The 20,991-nt window shown below is 37.1% G+C and overlaps 1 protein-coding gene across 1 annotated transcript in view; it reads left to right on the top strand.

Annotated features, from left to right (window-relative positions):
- LOC101893497 (dmX-like protein 2) overlaps window positions 1-20,991 on the top strand; it is a gene marked incomplete in the record, with an annotated part of 462,308 nt that overhangs the window by 78,935 nt on the left and 362,382 nt on the right. Inside the window, 1 exon segment of the mRNA XM_059123050.1 lies at window positions 10,016-10,161. Within this exon segment, the coding sequence (XP_058979033.1) occupies window positions 10,016-10,161 (146 nt within the window).

The following is a 20,991-nucleotide window of genomic DNA, read 5'->3' as shown; positions in this document are numbered from 1 at the left end:
TACGTGTTGTTTTCAATGTATGTGACACTATTGAAAATTTTGACATATGATTCAGAAGATCCTTGGCATAGTTTAGAATGTATCACTTAAAGTTTTATCCATTGTGATAGCTGAGCGTTAGACTTTATGAAATTTTGTTGTGTTACAAAAATTAAATGTAGACCAATGAAAAGGGTTTAACAAAGGTGTGCGGGGTTGTCGGACAAAGGATTTACCATTTTTAACTTGATATCGCTTAATATCTTATTGCAGAAGAATTTAATTTTTAAATCCAATAACTTTCTTTAAGTACGCCGGATTTTCCATCAAATTCACAGCGCTATTCAGAGAAAATAACTTGGATTAGAATCCAAATATTTAAGCAAAATATTTTAAAAAGTTGATTTGTCCCACCAAATTATTTTTTAAAAAAGGAAATCATTTAGCTCAGAATACAAAACACAAATGTTCAAGAAAAATTTAAGAAAATATAAGTGTTTAAAATTATAATAAAATTTGTTATCGTTTTTTTTTTTGTCTGTATTGTATTGTATATTGTATTTGTCTGTCCACAAGACGGCCAAATTAAAAAAAAAAATCTTACAAATACAACAAATTTTTCGAATAAGTATCACTTCAGCCAAATATTAAGGAGAATAAGCTCAGAGAAACCAACCAACAAGGGCATCTAAGAGACGAGAACAGTGAAGCCAGCAGCAGCATTATTTTTTTGTTGCAAAATAGTCAGGCCACCATTACAATGACCGGCGCTTGAGTTTTGGTGGCCAACCGAAGCATATTTTCAGCTGACCTCTTTGGCAAGTAAACACGATAATTTTGTTTGTTGACAAACTGTTGGACAACGAATGTCTTCTCATCGGAGAAAACAAAATTCGCAGTTCACCACTTTCGTCTAAGCGAAGCAACTCTTTAGCTCTTTCGAGTATATTTTCTTTCGGTTGCAGTGTAAGTTCTTGCACTTTTTGGAATTTCAGTAGCTTTACCCCGAGTTCATTTTTCAATATTTGCCGAAGTGAATATTGCGATATGTTCAACTCACGAGCCATTTTTCGACCACTGTGACGGGGGTTTCGATCAAGTCGATTCTTTACTTTTCGAACTATTTCTGCTGATGTTGCTGTTTTCTTCCGTCCACTTCCTTGTCGTCGGGCTACGCTACCAGTATCTCGCTTGATTTATTCTCATTTAAATGCTGTAGTGCTCTAACGACAGCCACTTGTGGTTTTCCAGCCAAATATAAAGAAATCACACTATCACGCTTGAATTCCATCACGAATAACTTTTTTCTGGAAAATTCTCACCAAAATGCTTTTGTACGCTTGTAAACAATACAATGAGCTGTCACTGGAATAATTTTAACAGCTGTCGGACGAGTGGCTTAGAAATGACAGCTGTCTGAAGTTGTTTGCAGTTTTTTCATCCCGCCCTGTATTGACTTACATCGCTCAAACTATGCAATGGATGAGACTGTCAAAATTAGTGTTGATTTCAGTTATTTATATTATAATGTAGATTTTGGTATGAATATAGATCAATAGATTTTATTTAGATAATTAACTAACGCTTGGTGATAACCTATTATGGTGCGGATCATGGTGTGTACACGTATCGGAATGGTCGACAGGGGTGGGAAATGAGTGGAGTTGGGGGCGTTATTTCCATTCGGCTTATTAATACGGATTATTTAATATGCCGTTAAGTTTAGTCAAAATTATACTTTAAAACTGCACTAATGTTTTAAAGTTTCTTTCAAGTTTTTTTTTTTATTTTCTGCTCGCTAGATTTACATTTTTTCACATACCCGTCGATATACAACAATTATTGTCTGTAACAATGGCAGAGTGAATGGTCGCCCTCCATAAGGCAAACAAAATAAGAAACTCACAGCGTTACATTCATGAACGAATATTATGGAAATAATTTTATAAAAATAGTAATTTGTTTTCAATTTTTAAATATTTGTGAAAAACTTGGTGGAATTGAATTGATTGTTTATGTTATTGTTAAATATTCAATAAGCAGATTGCTTAACACTAGGGTATCCCCGAAAATTTTGTAGAGCCGTAATACCAGAATACAAGCCTCCATTAAATTTAAAACAAAATGTGTGGGCAAATCATATATTCACATTAGTTATATATTATATTTTATTTACATACTAGCTGGCCCGGACCGCGTTGCCGGCCCGTACTTTTAGTCTTTAATGCATATTTTTTAAAGCATAATGGAACACAGATCTGAATTATGTAAGCGGCACAATTTTTATTATAAGTAAAATAACTCCATAGTAATTTCTAAATAGAAATAAACATTCATGGCAAAAAATGTAATAGATAATCACAAACCGTCGGTTTTAGATATTTTGAATAGGCTGATCTTAATTTTTCAGCCATAGGCTTTAATTGAGTGTTAAAAACCTATATGATATAGAACATCTATAATAGCCCCATGTGAAAACTCAGCTCAATTTTTGGTATTATAAAGAGCTTAGCAACATTTCCCATTCAAATGAGCTGTAACTTGGGATTTGTATTTACAACGTTTAGAATACCGTGCTGTGTGGTATTAAGTTTTGTCCACCTCATAATTAGGGGCATAATGATTTCAGAATAGTCAAAGATAATTACTCTTCTACACCCATTACCGTAAGAATGTAATTTATTTATTTTATACCCTCCACCATACAATGGAGGGTATATTAACTTTGTCATTCCGTTTGCAACTCCTCGAAGTACTCATGTCAGACCCAATAAAGTATATATATTCTTGATCAGCGTAAAATTCTAAGTCGGCGACGTCCTTCTGTCTGTTGTAATCACACTATCTTTCGAACGAATTGAGATAGAAGGCTAAAATTTTGCACACATGTTTATTTTCCAATAGGTAGGTTATGTTCGTAAATGGGTCATGTAGGTCCACGTTTTCATATAGCCCCCATATAACTGTACCTCCCGATATTCGGAATTTTGACGAATTTAGCGACTTTATTAACCGTAATTATTTCAAATTTGGTAGTTGAAGTTCGTAATGGATACTACAGCCGGAATTATTTCAAATTTGGTAGTTGAAATTCGCAATGGATGCTACAGCCTATGACAAAAAATTGTTTGTGCAGGTCCACGTTTTCGTATAGCCAGCCCCCATATAACGGTACCTCCCAATATTCGGTATTTTGATGATTTTAGCTTCATTTTTCACCGGAATTGTTTCAAATTACGTCCTTAGAGTTCGTAATGGGAACTACAGTCTGTGACAGAAAATGGTCTATGCAGGTCCACGACTTCGTATAGCCCCCATATATCAGTACCTCCCTATATTCGGTATTTTGACGAGTTTGGGTACAATACCCACCGAAATTGTTTGAGATGTCGTATGTGAAGTTCGTAATGGATGCTATAGCCTGTGGCAGAAATTTGTCTATGCTGGTCCAGGTCTTCGCACAGCTCCGATATAACGGCACCTCCCTATATACGATATTTTGATGATTTTAGATACATTATTCACCGTTTATTTCAAGTCCCCATATTAATAAAACACAGCGACCACATCGAGTCTGTCCAATAACAATTTCTACTTTTCTGCTAACGATGTTTGAACTTTTCATACGCTAATCTTCCACCATACACTGATAGACTCTCGCTGATCAATATGCCAACTCTGGAAAGCCGTACAAAAATGCCAGATATCCCATTTCTTTATAGTAAATGTTCTGCCACTATGTACCACTAGCAACTCAATTCTCCAGAATGAGCCATGCAAATGTCGAGAATGTCAAAAGATTTAAGCGCACTTTAAAAAGTAAAATAATATATATTTTTTTTAAATTTTTAATTTAAATTTTATAATTACCATTTATGTACATATATAGTCTGTAAGAAATTATCCATAGGCTAATAGAAAGAATAAATCTCCGCGACAGTGCCTAGATACATGTGTTACATCCACTTCTTTTCCTTGTTGTGAGGTCTTTGATCCAAATTACTTTAAATTTGTCAATTTATTGAGCTCAGCGCATTTTTGCATGGATCCATCGTATCCATTCCTCACTTTATTTTTATCGATAGATTTCTGGAATATAGTCCCGGCAATCTACATATGCTGTTTTGACCTGGTCTCATGCAGAGTCCGACTCCTTACGTGTTGTTTTCAATGTATGTGACACTATTGAAAATTTTGACATATGATTCAGAAGATCCTTGGCATAGTTTAGAATGTATCACTTAAAGTTTTATCCATTGTGATAGCTGAGCGTTAGACTTTATGAAATTTTGTTGTGTTACAAAAATTAAATGTAGACCAATGAAAAGGGTTTAACAAAGGTGTGCGGGGTTGTCGGACAAAGGATTTACCATTTTTAACTTGATATCGCTTAATATCTTATTGCAGAAGAATTTAATTTTTAAATCCAATAACTTTCTTTAAGTACGCCGGATTTTCCATCAAATTCACAGCGCTATTCAGAGAAAATAACTTGGATTAGAATCCAAATATTTAAGCAAAATATTTTAAAAAGTTGATTTGTCCCACCAAATTATTTTTTAAAAAAGGAAATAATTTAGCTCAGAATACAAAACACAAATGTTCAAGAAAAATTTAAGAAAATATAAGTGTTTAAAATTATAATAAAATTTGTTATCGTTTTTTTTGTCTGTATTGTATTGTATATTGTATTTGTCTGTCCACAAGACGGCCAAATTAAAAAAAAAAATCTTACAAATACAACAAATTTTTCGAATAAGTATCACTTCAGCCAAATATTAAGGAGAATAAGCTCAGAGAAACCAACCAACAAGGGCATCTAAGAGACGAGAACAGTGAAGCCAGCAGCAGCATTATTTTTTTGTTGCAAAATAGTCAGGCCACCATTACAATGACCGTTTGCAACTCCTCCAAGTACTCATGTCAGACCCAATAAAGTATATATATTCTTGATCAGCGTAAAATTCTAAGTCGATTTAGCGATGTCTGTCTGTTTGTCCGTCTGTCTGTCTGTTGTAATCACGCTATCTTTCGAACGAATTGAGATAGAAGGCTAAATGTTTATTTTTCCAGTAGGCAGGTTATGTTTGTAAATGGGCCATGTGGGTCCACGTTTTCATATAGCTCCCATATAACTGTACCTCCCGATATTCGGAATTTTGATGATTTTAGCGAATTTTTTAAACGGAATTATTTCAAATTTGGTATTTGAAGTTCGTAATGGATACTACAGCCTATGACAAAAAATTGTTTGTGCAGGTCCACGGTATTTTGATGATTTTAGCTTCATTATTCACCGGAATTGTTTCAAATTACGTCCTTAGAGTTCGTAATGGGAACTACAGTCTGTGGCAGAAAATTATCTATGCAGGTCCACGACTTCGTATAGCCCCCATATATCAGTACCTCCCTATATTCGGTATTTTTACGAGTTTGGGTACAATACCCACCGAAATTGTTTGAGATGTCGCATCTGAAGTTCGTAATGGATGCTTTAGTCTGTGGCAGAAAATTGTCTATGCTGGTCCAGGTCTTCGCACAGCTCCGATATAACGGCACCTTCCTATATACGATATTTTGATGATTTTAGCTACATTATTCACCGTTTATTTCAAGTTTCCAATTTGGATATTGTAATGGCTTGTGACAAACAATGCCTATGTAGGTCCACGTCGTATAGACCCCAATATAACGGCTATATTCGGTATTTTTAAGACTTTAACGGAATTTTTAAGGATTTTATTTCTTGAAACTTTCCAAATTCGTTCCAAATGATGGGGGTATTCAAAGTTCGGACCGGCCGAACTTTCTGCTTTTTTACTTGTTGTCATTTAAATTGTGCGTTAAAGACCCCATAAAGTCCATATTTTTCATCATAATATAATTTATTGACGATCAAAGAAATTAATATTCGTGATATTTTTCATGTTTCTGCCAAAATTTCCGACAGAATGAGTCTCAGTTTACATCCCATCTACGTTCCCAAACAATATTCTCTTGGGGGTTCAAATTCAATAGAATACAAATTTTTTTTTCTGATCACACATTGGTTGGGAAGGTACACTAATGGGTCATAACCTTTATTATTTCACGCGTTATCGTATGCATGTGGTATTTTATGGCGGCTGGGAAATATATAATTTTAGAACATTTATTTTTTATTGCTACATTTTCCCAGCGCCTCAATCGCACTCAAAAGTATGTACAAAGTATTTTGTACATTCTCCCGGGCGGCTTAAATGTGTATGTTAATAGTGGACTGTATTTTTATAAAGTTGAATAAATGTATACTATAAAATATTTAAATATAAAAATATGAAAAGGAAACTAACTATATATGCTCAAACAATATAAATATTCAATTAAGTAACTGCTTCCAGGAAACGACTCCATTTCTTTGTCCAGTCCTTCTTGCCAATGCCACCACCTTTATCTGCCGGCTTCATTCTCCATACCGCATTAATAGTCCATCGATGCAGACCGCCATTATTCACGTCGGAAAGGATTACCATTGGCGCCATGGTACGCTCTGCATTGTCGTCTTCTATTTTCACGGCCATTAATGATTTGCTATTGATTTCGCTGAGGCAATACCCTTCAGGAACTGGAACCAGAGAAATTTGTTTGTTTTTTCCCACTAAATAAATTCATTTCCATACTCGTTGGAAATAAAAGGGCCTTCTGTACGTAGAGGCTTTCCTTCTTTTTTCTCTTCTGCTATGTTTTCTTTTCCTCTACAATCGTTGTCGTAATCAACATATTCGCCGAAAATGTTGGATCCTTCTGTGCGCAGCGGCTTCTCTTCTTTTTCCACTTTTCGATTATTTTGAAGTAACTTGACATGTTCCTTCTGGAGTGGTTTTTCATCAGTCAGTGTGGGTGCGACTCCAGAATTTCCTTCCACATCTCGTTCCTCACAATGAGGACTTGCCGGCGGGGAAAAATTCCCAGAATTACCTTCCAAGCCTGGAATCTGTTTTCGTTCAACAGCATTATGTCCCTTTCTTACACTTGATAGTTGTTTGGAGAAGTCATTTTTCTCAGCTTCCAAGACTTTCCGCGCTCTTTCTGATCTAGCCATTTTTTCATTGACTTTCTCTAACTTCATTTTCAGATGTCGCACTTCGACAAATTCGATTGCTTGTCCCTGCAGAGATTGTAAATTGTTTTCATAGGCTTGCATTTGTTCGTACAAACCATCTTCTAATTCTCTGTCGTAATCTTCCTTTGTTTCGACATAGTTAACTTGTCTGTTTTCTTCCACTTGCTCTTCCCAAGTTAGATAGTCACATTTCAGCGAGAGTATCCATCGTAATGGAGGTTTCATCGAATCTTCGATTTCTTCATCGATGTCCAAGTCTGTGTAATTGCGACTCCGGGTTGCTTAAAGCTTCATTGCCGATAACATACACATATCCACATCACAGGGTACTGTCTTCATATGGGTTGGAAGATATTTTTTTTGTGTGTATCCTCAAGTACCGTGGTAACTGGTAATATGTTTTTTCTACCAGTACCTTCCATGCCGCGACGTGTTTCACCTTTTCAAAAGCTGACGTCGACGTTAATAACTGGAAATAGTCTGCCAAAGTGCTGATATCTTCTTCCATTTCTTTGTACATTTTTAAATTTAAAGGTTTTAGATGGGACTATTTGTTCTCTTTTAAAAACTTTTTTATATTGCCTTCTTGGCTTTTTTCTATTTGTTTTTTATTTTTTCCAGTTGGGACTTTGATGTCCTCTTTTCCCAAATTGTATATTTTTTATGTGGGACTGTTGTTGTCCTCTTTTTGTTATGTTTTTTTTAATTTGCCCCGTGGGTCTTTATTTTTAATATATATTTTTAAATTTTGCCTTTATGGCTCTTTATAATTTTATCCCTCAACGGATTTTTATTGGTAGCTATTCTCCTCTTTTTTGAAGAATAGCTACTTCTGCTTGTAGTGAGTCTCTTACCACTGGTGGGGGAAAACTCCTACTATTTTCTTTTTGTGGTCCCTAATTCGTTTCACTTTGACAAAAGTGAAGTCTCGATTGACCAAATGTAAAAGAGCGAGAAAAGAAAACCAACCGAATGGTTTGGCTGTTGATTCAATTCTGATTTTATTTTTAAAATATGTTTCTTACGTACTACTAAAACTAATCTAACTTAACCTAGTCGCAGCCACACAATTGTTCTAATCTATTTTAATATTGAATGGAGAACATTGCAGGGGTACTTGTGCATCTTGTGCATCTACTGAGCGCATCGATATATGTGCGTGTGGGTCATAACCTTTATTATATCACGCGTTATCGTATGCGTCAGCGCACAAGATCACCGAATTGTTCACATGTGGTATTTCATGGCGGCTGGGAAATATATAATTTTGGAACATTTAATTTTTATTGCTAAATTTTCCCAGCGCCTCAATCGCACTCAAAAGTATGTACAAAGTATTTTGTACACAAAATATGGTTAAAATGTAAACCATACTATGACCTGCAAAAGCGATTTAATGTATCTTGCATTTTGAGTTCTCATTGGACGGATTATTGTCATATGAAAGAAGTAGGCCCACGTAGGTCACTCGTTATATTTTTAATATTATTCATTCCGAATTCAAAATAAAAAAATATTCACTTCAATATAGTATGTCAAATAGAAAAAAAATCACACCAAAAAGATTTTTTCATTAACATTTTTATTGGCATATTTTACTGCGATTTTTCACCAGGATACCATTCCAAAATTGTATGAATTGTTAAAATCCGCCAAGCCATTCAACTTGTTCGAAGAGTTTTTACAACAAAATTTTAAGGATCTTTACGAAGTTTGTCAATAGAATGTACTATTAATTTAAAATTCGATTCCATTGAATTCTTTTTCGATTTTTTCCCGATTTGAGAATTTTTGCAATAACATCTCTTTTTCGTGATTTTTTAGCGATTTTGAAAAAGTAATTATATTTTCACTTTGTTGTGACCGCGTTGAATTAGTAGTGCCCATATAAAGGTACCTCCTGATTTTACCATATTTGAAAGGGCTTGGCTAAAAATGTGTATTTGGGGGGTGAAAATCTTACACAAAAATTTCAACATATCTACAAATTTTAGAATTTTCTCCATGTAATATTGCCCCCTCAAGTCCACCTTTTGGCGGAGGAGGATTTCTGAGGACTCTAATGCACAATCTGAAGTGCTAATGGGTTTAAAAAAGTAATTAACTTTGGCTGTTCTTAAATCATTCAGCCCTCAATTATGAGGTAAATTCCAAATTACGGCTCATTTGACTGGAAAATTTTGCTACGATTTTTACCATACTAAAAATTAATTTGATCCCTTACATGGGGATAAGATTGATATATACTTTTTAATAGAATTGTATAGCACATCCACACATTTGAAGCCCACGGTTTAAATATTGAAGCCCACGGTTTAAATATGGGTCCAGGTATTTTATAACACTTTTAATCGACAAGTACGTGCTTTGACAAATATGCATAATAGACAAAAATTACGGGCCGGCAACGCGGACCGGACCAGCTAGTAAAATATAAAAAGCACTACAAATGTACATTCGAAAAAAGTAAGTCAAAATGAAAAAAAAAATCATTCTAAATAAAACATTACGATTGTACATTTCAAAAGTCAAAATGAAAATGTTCAAATTTTTATGCGTTTTTTTGTATTTTATCCTTTTCGGCCAAGAGACAATTCCAAATTTGTATGAATTGTTAAAATCAGTCCAGCGGTTCTTAAGTTATACGCGTAGTAACTAACACAACTTTCTTTTATATATATAGATTACATTAGCATTTCCATTTAAACAACATACAACAAAATTTAACATCTTCACTTTATTTCTTCATCGCAATTCGTATTTTGATTAATACAAGTACTTAATATTTGTGGTGTGGTGTGGTAAGAACCTAAAGGAAATAAAAAAAATATAACGTAAATCATAATTTTTTTCAATTATTCACAACATTTATTGGTTTAAAATGTATTCGAAGTAAAAACCGAAATTATTTTTTTTGTTCTTTTGATATCTTAGATGGGTTCAGACTGGATCGTTCACTAGTCATTCCCATGTAATTACCCTGTCCTGGAATTTGGAAGGTACCCGACTTTTAACCGGCGGATCTACAATTCAATTGTGGAAAGAAAAATCAAATGAATTCGCAGACGAAGAATCTATGGGTAAGTTTTTACATAATATGCTATTTCGAAGAAACTTTTAGTACGTGACAAAACACATCTTATTTAAACGCTTTACGTTATATAATTTGGATTTCTATACCCTTAACTTTGGAATGATGGGTATATTGAATTTTTCATTCTATTTGTAAAAGCTCCAAATATTCGTCGAAGACTCTATAAAATAATAATATTTTTAAATTCTAAATTCATTTTAAAGTGACCGTTTTTCTGTTGAATATTAGATACATATTATTTGACGTAGGGCATAATATTTTGCATTGCTAAATTAGGTATATCGGTCCATGTAAAAATTGTAATGTAGAGTTTGTAATGGTTGTTGTTGTTGTAGCAGCTCATACATCTGTGTTCGTTCGGTTTCCATTTCTCTGACTGCCGACGTTCTTCAGCTGCAATGGATGGGGGTGGACTCCGAGTATTGCATTCATACTGTAATTATTAACTACCTCTGCGACTGCATCAGTATGAATGCTATTCAGACCCGCTTGATAGGCCTCTCACTCTAGATCATGCAGGTCCTTCCTGAAACGCCTGGGTGGGGGAGTTCTATCCACCATATGGTGGTTAGGGTGACTTCCACGATAACACCCAAGCAGGTACTGCAACGAAAGCATATGATTATGCTGACGTAAGGAAAGAACCTTCCTCTCCTCATGTAAATGGTCCACAGGAGTCATGAGGAGGCACCCTGTTGCAGTTCTCAGGGCGGTATTCTGGTAAGTTCCCTGACTCTGGGGTTAGTACGGCGAAGCTCATCTCGCTCGTTTGCTAATCCTGCTGGGAAATTTGGTCTTATTTCAGGTATTCGACCAGCAGGTATATAGCGAGCGGCTGCAGCTTTGATGATGTTCCCTGTTCATGGCGATAATAATGGGGAGGTGATGTGATCCTAGAGAAATGACTGATTGCCAAGTTACGTCATTTGTCAGACATGGGGACACGATGGATATTTCCGGAGGACTGTGGCAGTCTCCCCTTATTCTGGTGGGCGCGTCCTCATTCACTGTGCAAAACGTGGAGCTATCAGCGCCATGCCTCTCTGGTCATTACCTAGGACGGAATGCCGTAATTCATGATGGGCATTGAAATCCCCTAACACCAGGTTATTGCCTGCCAGAAGTGAACTGATATTAGGCATATAACGTGGGGCACAGCTATTTAACGGCGGAATGTACACGTTGAGCACCTCTACCTCGGCGGTTGCACACTTGACCACATTCCATGTACGGGTCACTAGAGTCAAACTCAGGCGAGACAGGTCTGTACTGGACAGAGTGGTGCAATAGGAATGCCTCCACCCCTGGAGCGATCCTTCCACAGTACGTTATATCCATCATAACTTTGAAGCCTGCAGGTGGTACTCAGCTTCGTTTCCTGGATCGCTGCGACCTTGATGTTCTTCCGATTCATGAAGCTTACAATTTCGTTAATCTTACGGAGACCATCACAATTAAACTGGAGAAATTACGCATTATCCGAAAATTGAACAGCAATGTGTAGCGCCAACTGCTGCGTAAATTGCTGTTGAGGAGATTGCGGGGGAGTCTCATATTGCGACGACGATGAGGACGCCGAAGATGAAGACTCACTGGGGTCTACATTGACGCAGCAGAAAGCAATGTAGTCCCTATTGTTGTACTCCTGTATCCGGTTTAAGCCGGAACAATTCCGGAAATGCACCCACTGCATGCATCCGTTGCATCTCACCAAGACCGATATGTGGTGGATGCGATTATGACAAACGGAGCAGAACCATGGTCCGGGGTTGGTCTCGATCCCGGCTCGGACCAAGAGAATACGGAGCAAACATTCCGGGTAATGTTGCTCCCACATCAGAAAAATGGACGAACACGAACATGTCTTTGCTGTGTTGGCGGCCCCTGGTCGGACAATTGTACTTCCGAGTCAATCCGGTACATAGAACCAGCCGCCGTGGGATTGGTTTGTAATGGTAGAACCCATTGGCAGAACATTGATTATATAGTTAACGTATTCCTATAATGGTACCTCCCGATATTTCGTATTTTCATGATTCTAGGCGGATTTTTCCACCGAATTATTTTAAATATGTTGTTTAGATTTTGTAATTAATTCATCTGCTGTGGTATAACTTTGTCTATATAAGTCAACATTTTATCACGTATCGCCCGATGTTTGGTATTCTAATTATTTTAGCCACAATTTGAATTTGTTTAATAATCTGTCATTTTAAATTCGCTATTGATTAGAATCCGCCTAACAGACAATTATATATGTCTATATCAAATTTTGGAAATTCGCTCATACCATACCGCCCACGATTTATAATTTGAAGGCTTTAAATTCCTTTTCCAACGGAATTCACTGGAATTGGCATTTTGATATGGATTCGTTCGAATAACTAATGCAGAGACTTTCTATACTAAGTTCACATGGATATTCGTTGTTCGGCCATTAATTATGAAATATCTACCTGATTCCCTACACAAAATTTTCTGAGCGAACAAAGATTTTTGTTATTTGTTACATTAAAATCACTCTCAGAACTGCGATGAAGTGTGCCATCCCTAAGAAATGAGAGCACGTAACGAAAAAATAAATTATGTCATTTCAAAATAGAAAAATTTTATGAAATTTTAAAAATTTTCGGGAAGACTGAAAATTATGAATGAAAAAAGAATCTAAGGCAACCGCCATCAACGCACCTGAGGTTGCTTCTTCCAACTCAGTTTCAAAATCTCTACAAGTTAAAGATCAACCATTATCTATGGCTCTGGCCATGAAAATGGTTTTTGTATCGAGATTCGCACCAGATACATCTACTGAGGACATAAGTTCTTATATAAAGTCGAAAATCGAAGAAGATTACTTCCTGAGATGTTGTAAACTACGTTCGTCATTCTCAGAAAGTAGATTTTCTTTCAAAGTTGTATTACATCAAAATCATTTCGATATGGTAATTACGAATGAATTTTGGCTTGCTAGGGCATTTTAAAAAAAATTGTGGAAAAATCATAAAATTTAGCTCATATACCTTACCAGTTCCTGCTTCAAAAAAATAAAAAAATGATTTATCAATTTGCAATCAGAATGTAAGGGGATAAAATCTAAATTATCTCGCTTATACACTGATAGTTTTGCTTTTGAATACAATATTTTATCATTTTCCGAAACTTGGTTAAATCCATCTATATTGCATACCGTGTTAATATAAATCGGACCTAGAAATTGTGGGATTCAGTTCAAACACATAAATTTGAACTGACACTTACAGTCCTTAAAATTCCTCCGGAGTTTGGACCGCTGATTTCTACATATGTATTCGTCATTCTTTGGTTTAAGGCATCTTGATATGTCCTCAGGTTGGAAAAGTATGTATTCGTCTCTTTGCGCATCTGTAGCCAAGTATGACTTTTCTGGCTTAATGGCTATTAGAGTGCTTTATGGAGCTATTTGCGATCTTTATTCTTTTCCTCGGTATGGTATATTTCCCATCTTCCTCTTGCCTAGAAGAGCAGATGTCACCCTGCGTTGTCTGGTCTGTGGATAATTCACTATGCTCCTCTGGAAACAATGGAGCCAGCCTCTGAATGGCCCGTTTGTATACTCCAGTTGATGTTTTCACATCAGCAACTCGTACAGCTCCGTCGTCACCAGCGAACACATTGAGAATTCTTCCCAATGGCCACTTCATCGGTGGTAAATTATTTTCCTTGGTGATGACCATATCACCTTTCCGAAGATTGTTCATCTTTCTCCTACATTTGTTCCGTTGTTGCAGTTCGTGGAGGTATTCATCCGACCATCTTCTCCAGAACTGCTGCTTGATATGTGAGACCAATGAGATATGCTGGATGTCTTAACAGATTCTGCTCTGCTGTCTACTTGTGTAGTTAAAGCCTCCCCAATTAAAAAGTGTCGTGGTGTGAATGCTTCAAGACAATCAGGATCGTTTGACAAAGGCGTGAGCGGCCGGGAATTTAGGATTGCTTCTATCTCGATTATGATCGTTTCCAATTCCACGCTACGTATCAAGAGGCGTTTCGCGGACTTTACTGCTGCTTCCCATAAACCTCCGAAATGCGGTGCTCTTGGTGGGATGAAATGAAAGTGATTGCCGTTAGCGCTTGAGGTTGAAATAATTGATTCTTGTGCTTTATCCGAATATATATTTTCAGATAGCTCCGCTAAATTATTCTTGGCTCCAACAAAGTTCGTAGCATTGTCGCAATATATGTTTTGGCAGTGTCCACGCCGCGCAATGAAGCGTTTAAGTGCGCCAATAAAAGCTTCTGTGGATAAATCAGACACAAGTTCTAGGTGAAGTGCCTTTGTCGCAAAGCAGCAGAAGACAGCTACATAAGCCTTGGTTGGTCGATTACCCCTCACTTTGTTATGTATCCAAAATGGCCCACAATAGTCAACTCCAGAGTTTATAAATGGCCGTGCGGGAGTCACTCTTGTTGCTGGCAGCTGTCCCATTATTTGTTGATACAGCTGGGGTCGTGCTCTGGTGCACCTTATACATCTTTGAATCGTTGATCTGGCAGTTATTTTCCCTCTGATTGGCCAAAATCGTTGTCTTATTGTGTTTAACAGCGCTTGATGTCCACAATGTTTGTTTTCTTCATGAATCGTCGTAAAAAACAATTTTACTAATGGACCTTTATATGGCAATATTATTGGATGTTTTGCCTCCGGTTGAAGCATAGAATGTTCCAGTCTTCCACCTACGCGAAGGACACCTTCTTCATCCAAGTACGGCGACAGGCTGCATAGAGAGCTGTGTTTGCTAATTTGCTTCTCAGCTTTCAACTCTTTTATTTCAGTTGCGAATTCTGCCGATTGTATTGCATGAGTAATTAACAGGAGGGAGTCATCTAACTCCTCAGGGTTAAGGGCCTTACTTCTGGGCCGCTGAGACCTTTGCATCCGCGCATTTCTTATGAATCTGAGGACGTATGACACAATCCTTTGTAATCTCCTGAAGAAATTTTTGTGATCAATTCCATCTATAAAGTGGATGTCAGAGGTTACTATAGCAGTCGTAGCGACAACCTTTAGCTCCATGTTATTTGTAAGAGCATTTTGAGGAGGACATTTAGCAGGCCACAACTGCTCCTTTCCGTGCAGAAAAACTGAACCATGAAACCATAATCGGCTCTTATATAGGTCTACTGGTTGCAGGCCTCGAGAAAGCATGTCGGCAGGATTCTCCTTTGACGGAACATGCTTCCATTGCTCTGGTAATGACAATGTTTGAATAACTGACACCCTATTTGCCACAAATGTCTTATATAAGGTTTACTGGGATTTTATCCAGGCAAGGACAATTTCCGAGTCGGTGCTTAGAAACATGGGATGACTTTGAAGCTTTAAGTCAATCCTTACTCTATTACCCAGTTCAGCTGCTACCACTGCGGCACATAGCTCTAGTCGAGGAAGTGTTTGCTGTTTCAACGGAGCAATTCTGGATTTAGCGCAGACAGTCGTACAGCTACGAGACCATCCTTTGTAACAAAGCGAATGTATACAGCAGCGCCAAACGCTTTCTCCGACGCATCGGCAAACACGTGTAATTGCACCTTTACCGGAATCTGCCCACCGAATACATGTCGTGGTATTTTGAAATTGTTGAGACCTTCCAACTCGCTTCGAAATGTTTTCCAAGTAGCACAAAGTTTTTCGGGCAATGGTTCATCCCATCCTAATGCAAGTTGCCACAGCTGCTGGATAAACATCTTTGCTTTTACAACAATTGGTGCAAGCAGACCAAGTGGATCAAAGAGTTTCGCTAGCTCAGACGTAACTGATCGTTTCGTTATTACTTGACAATGATCAATATTTGCCTTCACGCGAAAATGGTCGGCCTGAGGCATCCAAAATAGTCCCAAAGTCTTTATCGTTTTGCTTTCATCAAAATCTAGATTGACTTCCCATTCCTTTAGCAATCTTGGACTGTTTGACGACCATTTTCTTAAGTTGAAGCCATGCTTTTTCAAAATGATTATCAATTCCTTTTGCGTCTCCATCGCTATGTTTAAGCTATCGGAACCACCGAGACCATCGTCCATATAAAAGTTTTCTTTTAGCATTTCTGAACCAAGGGGATAGCGATCCAAGTTGTCGTCTGCGATTTTCTGTAGACACTTTGTGGCAAGGTACGGTGCTGCACGAGTTCCATATGTAACAGTATTGAACTTGTAATAGCTAACTGGGTGCGATGGGTCTTCCCTCCAAATGGTCAGTTGATATTTCTGATCATCGGGGTGAATTAAGATTTATCTATACATTTTTTCAATGTCAGTTGTGAAGACAAACTTTGGTAATCGGAACCGTAGCAGGATAGAGAACAGTTCACTTTGCACAGTTGGTCCTGTGTACATTAAGTCATTTAGCGAATGACCCGATGACGTTTTCGCGGATGCATCAAATACCACAATTAATTTTGTCGTGGTACTATCTGGTTTAAGCACACAGTGATGCGGAATAAAATATTTAGGGTTCGACACTATATTTACGTCAATTTTCTGCATGTGTTCTAGCATTTCATATTCCTGCATGAACTTGATGTATTGCATGCGGATATCATCCTTCTGAAAAAGCCGACGTTCAAGACTCATGAACCGGTTATACGCCATCGCATGAGTTTTTCCCAATGTTGTTGGAGATTCTTGGAAAGGAAGACTAACAATGAATCGAACGTTCTGATCCGTCTGGACATGCTGATTATAATGAGACTCGCTGCAGGTTTCCAGCGGAGTCATTACCCTTTCTGTTGATGCTACTTCTTCGAGTTTCCATAACTTCTCAATTGCTTGTGCCAGTGAAGTTTCACTATCGAAAATTGCACATGTTAGCGCTGCTGATGTGACGTTCGTTGATGATTGTTTTATTAAGCCGCCTACAATCCAGCCAAGCGCAGTATTCTGCAGAATTGGTTGATTATTATTCAGTTTTATTGTAGCCGGTTGCATTAGGCTGAAGTAAAACTCCGCCCCGAGTAGGATGTCAATTTTTCCTTGAATATTAAAATTTGGATCCGCCAATTTAATGCTCGTTGGAATCTGCCAGATATGTCCAAATCGTGATTCGGTTGTGCAGGTATAATCGTTGGTAAAACAAATGCAAATGAAAATCCAGAATTGTTAGACAACATTTGCATGTTCACGCGATGATAAGCCTTCTTCTGGATTTTTCCAACTCCGTCAATAGACAAAGAGGTCTCCGTTGTTGCAATTGATAACCTTTTAATCAGCCGTTCTGTAACAATATTTACTTGTGAACCGGAATCAAGCACAGCTCTGAACTCGCCTGACATACCATTTGCAGCTTTTATGGTGACTCTCGCAGTGGCAAGAATTATGTTCTTCTGATCTTCTGCTGATGCCGAAGAAATTACAGCAGTATTGACTGGTGTATGATTGCTGCTTGTGGTTGACGTTTGATTTAAGCCCCTTGATGATGATTGAGATCTCCTTGATAAATGTAACAACGTATTGTGTTTATTATTACATTTCTTGCAGTTACCAGATGTGCAGTTTTTCGCTATATGACCAGCCTTAAAACAGTTCACGCACATTTTATGTTGTTGTACTTATTGGAGTCTTTCAGATTCCGACATCGCCAAGAATTGCTTACACTGATAAAGACGATATTGACCATTTGTGCATAGCTTGCAATTACTGTGATTCTCCATTGATGTTATGGACGAAACAGCTTTGCTTGAACCTTTGTGAGCAGTTGCCACTTTCCCAATCGATTCCATTGACTCAAACTGCAATTCCAAAAATGCAAAGATATCTTTCATGGAAAGGACGTCCTTCGGTCTTTTTAACGATTGCATAAACCGTGTGTACAACGCATGATCCAACTTCTTCGTAATCAATTGGATCAATAGCGCGTCCCACGACGAAGTATCAATATCCACGTTGTTCAGGGCCCAATTGAGGTGTGCTTGTTATATTGCCACCGCATTTATCTTTCAGTATTGCCAGCCTTGGACCGCATCTTCTAGACTATCGTAGTTGTCTTGATTCAGCCCGATTCTCGAAGGATCATCGACCTGTTGCCAAATTTCATCGTACAGGCCTCCACAGCCCTTTAATCGACTCTTCTTTTATCACATAGACTTGGTTTGACTGTCCCGTTTCTATATTTTCCAAACTCTGCAGAAGGCGACCGAGGGCTGTCATTCTCGCCTTTACCCTTCGGGCCAGTCCCTCAACTTGAGCCGACGCAGGTTCCTTAACCTGGGCTGATTCTCGGGGTTCTGAATAATTTTCTGGCAATCTTGCCTTTGCGGGTTTATCTGGATTGACCTTGGCAGACTTCAGCTTCTCCAACTCCGCCTTTATATAGTCCACTGTTGCATTGAACTTTTCTCCTATGGCCTGGCGCAGATTCTCCGCTATATACGGATCATCCTCTGCCAGTGATGGATCTTTGCGGATCCGGTTTTCTGCCGATTCAAACGTCTGTCAAAGCTGCTCTAGCTCCTTACGCTTCTTTCAAGTGATGCCTTCTTAATTGTCGCTATGAATTATTCGAAATTACTGCCCCTTAGTTCTTGTTGGACTATAAGGTCTTGAAGCGATGCCATTGTTGACATTTAAATTTTTTCCAAAGAAATTTGTGTACAAGATGCGTGTGTATCACGTCTGACAAAACCGGATATATGTTGCCAAGTCCTTTACCACTTGTGGGGCAGAAGGCTGTGTTTAACGACACGTATCACGATCAATCTCTTTTACCACTTGTGGGGTAAAAAATGTGTGTAAACGAACGCGTATTACGATTCAAATCCTTTACCACTTGTGGGGTAAAAGGATGTGTGTAAACGAACGCGTATTACGATTCAAATCCTTTACCACTTGTGGGGTAAAAGGAGGTGTGTTAACGAACGCGTATTACGATCAAAATCATTTACCACTTGTGGGCAAAAGGATGTGTGTAAACGATCACGTCGGGGTCACCAAAAATTTTTAATATAAATCGGGCATAGTGGGATTCAGTTCAAACACATAAATTTGAACTGACTCTTACAGTCCTTAAAATTCTCCTTACAAGCACATAAACTTGAAGGAAAGGCGATGATTATTAAATAAATCCAAATTGGTTATGGTCGCTTCATAAAAGACAACCGAATAACTCTTTATTATTTTCATTCTTTTATACAAATAATTTCTTAGCATATTTGATTACTTGCATAAAGTAAAACTAGGTCAAATATTATTAATACAAAGTGAATAAATGAAATTGTTATTGAACCTAAATAAACGTTAATAAATGGCTTACATGAAAATGCTGAATTAACAAACTAGAATGAAGCTGTAAATACGTCACAACTAAACTACAACTTAAATATAAATATGTATGTAGATAAATATGTGTTAACATACCGAATATATCAATAAATCGCAAAGATCGTTGAAATAAGAACATTGCTGTTGATGCAACATATCACTCAAATATAGTTGAACTAAATGATATTGAATTTATCAGCATAATTGTCGATTTGGGCCAATGTAAATTTTTTTTCTCATGTTCTTATATACCTCCATCGTCAGATGCTACCTTATATTATCGCCATATTTCAGCAATATCATCAATAGTTCAGAAAATGGATGTTATTGATTATATTTTGGTCCTTGCTGATTTCAACTTGCCATCTATCTATAAAGTGGTTCTCATTGGCAGATTCAGAATCGTTGACTCCTTTAACCCCATCTGGAAACTCTAACCATTTTTCATTTGATGTTGTGAATCGTTTTTGCGACTAGACCTTCATCAAATAAACAGTGCATAAAATAGTTATTGAAAAATTCTTTATTTAGCATTTATTAATATCGCACAGTATTTTGACATTTTAAGAGTCCTTGCTATCTAAATACCCGAAGATAATTATCATCCAACAGTGTGTATATTAATGTCACTGAATAGTATAATAAATCCAAAAAGCTCAACGCAACCAGCAAAAAAGTTTTTGATTGTAAATTTAAAAAGAAAAACATCTAAACCTTTTGTATTAATAGTTGATAATAATAAATGTTTCCGATACTGAAATTGCTGAATGTTTTGTTAAATTTTTCGCGTCTGTCTATTCTTATGACAACTTTCCGCAAAATTTTTCCTATCCATATAAATTACCAGAAATACCATATTTTCAGTCCCAAGAAATTTCAAAAGGTCTACGTCATTTAAAAGTAATTAAAAGTCCGGGCCCGGATGGCATTCCCAGTGTAATATTAAAATTATGTTCAAATATTTTGTCAGTCCCTTTAAAACTTTTGTACGATTATTCACTTAAATTTTGTCATTTCCATTCTGATTGAAAAAAAATTTTTTGGTGGTATTTGGTGCCCCTATATAGTTCTGGCAGCATAGTAGATGTTTCAAATTATAGAGGAATTGCAAAGTTGAGTGCCATTCCAAAGTTGTTTGAAGAACGAATTACTGATGTAATTTCCCATAAAGTCAAATCAATCCCAAGTCCATTTAAACATGGTTTCCGCACTGGACTCTCAACCATTACCCATCTTATTCAATTTTCATCAGAGGCAATTAAAGGGTTTGTTCACAACAGTCAAACTGATACAATTTATACCGATTTCAGCAAAGCGTTTGATAAAGTCAATCATAAGTAATTTTGTTAAAACTTGAACTTATAGCATTTGGTTTTATGGATTTCATCCTATTTGCGCGATAGGTCAACGATAGTTTTGTTTGAAGGTTGTCATTCTAAATCTATTGATGTTCCACAAAGAAGTCATCTTGGACCAGTTTTATTTTCATTGTTTGTTAATGATCTACCAAATTCAATTGAGTATTCTA

This window comes from Musca domestica, unplaced genomic scaffold (assembly GCF_030504385.1).
Source record: "Musca domestica strain aabys unplaced genomic scaffold, Musca_domestica.polishedcontigs.V.1.1 22, whole genome shotgun sequence".
Classification (NCBI taxonomy): domain Eukaryota; kingdom Metazoa; phylum Arthropoda; class Insecta; order Diptera; family Muscidae; genus Musca; species Musca domestica.
Note: the sequence above shows the minus strand (reverse complement) of the source record. Positions and strands in the feature narration are given on the sequence as shown.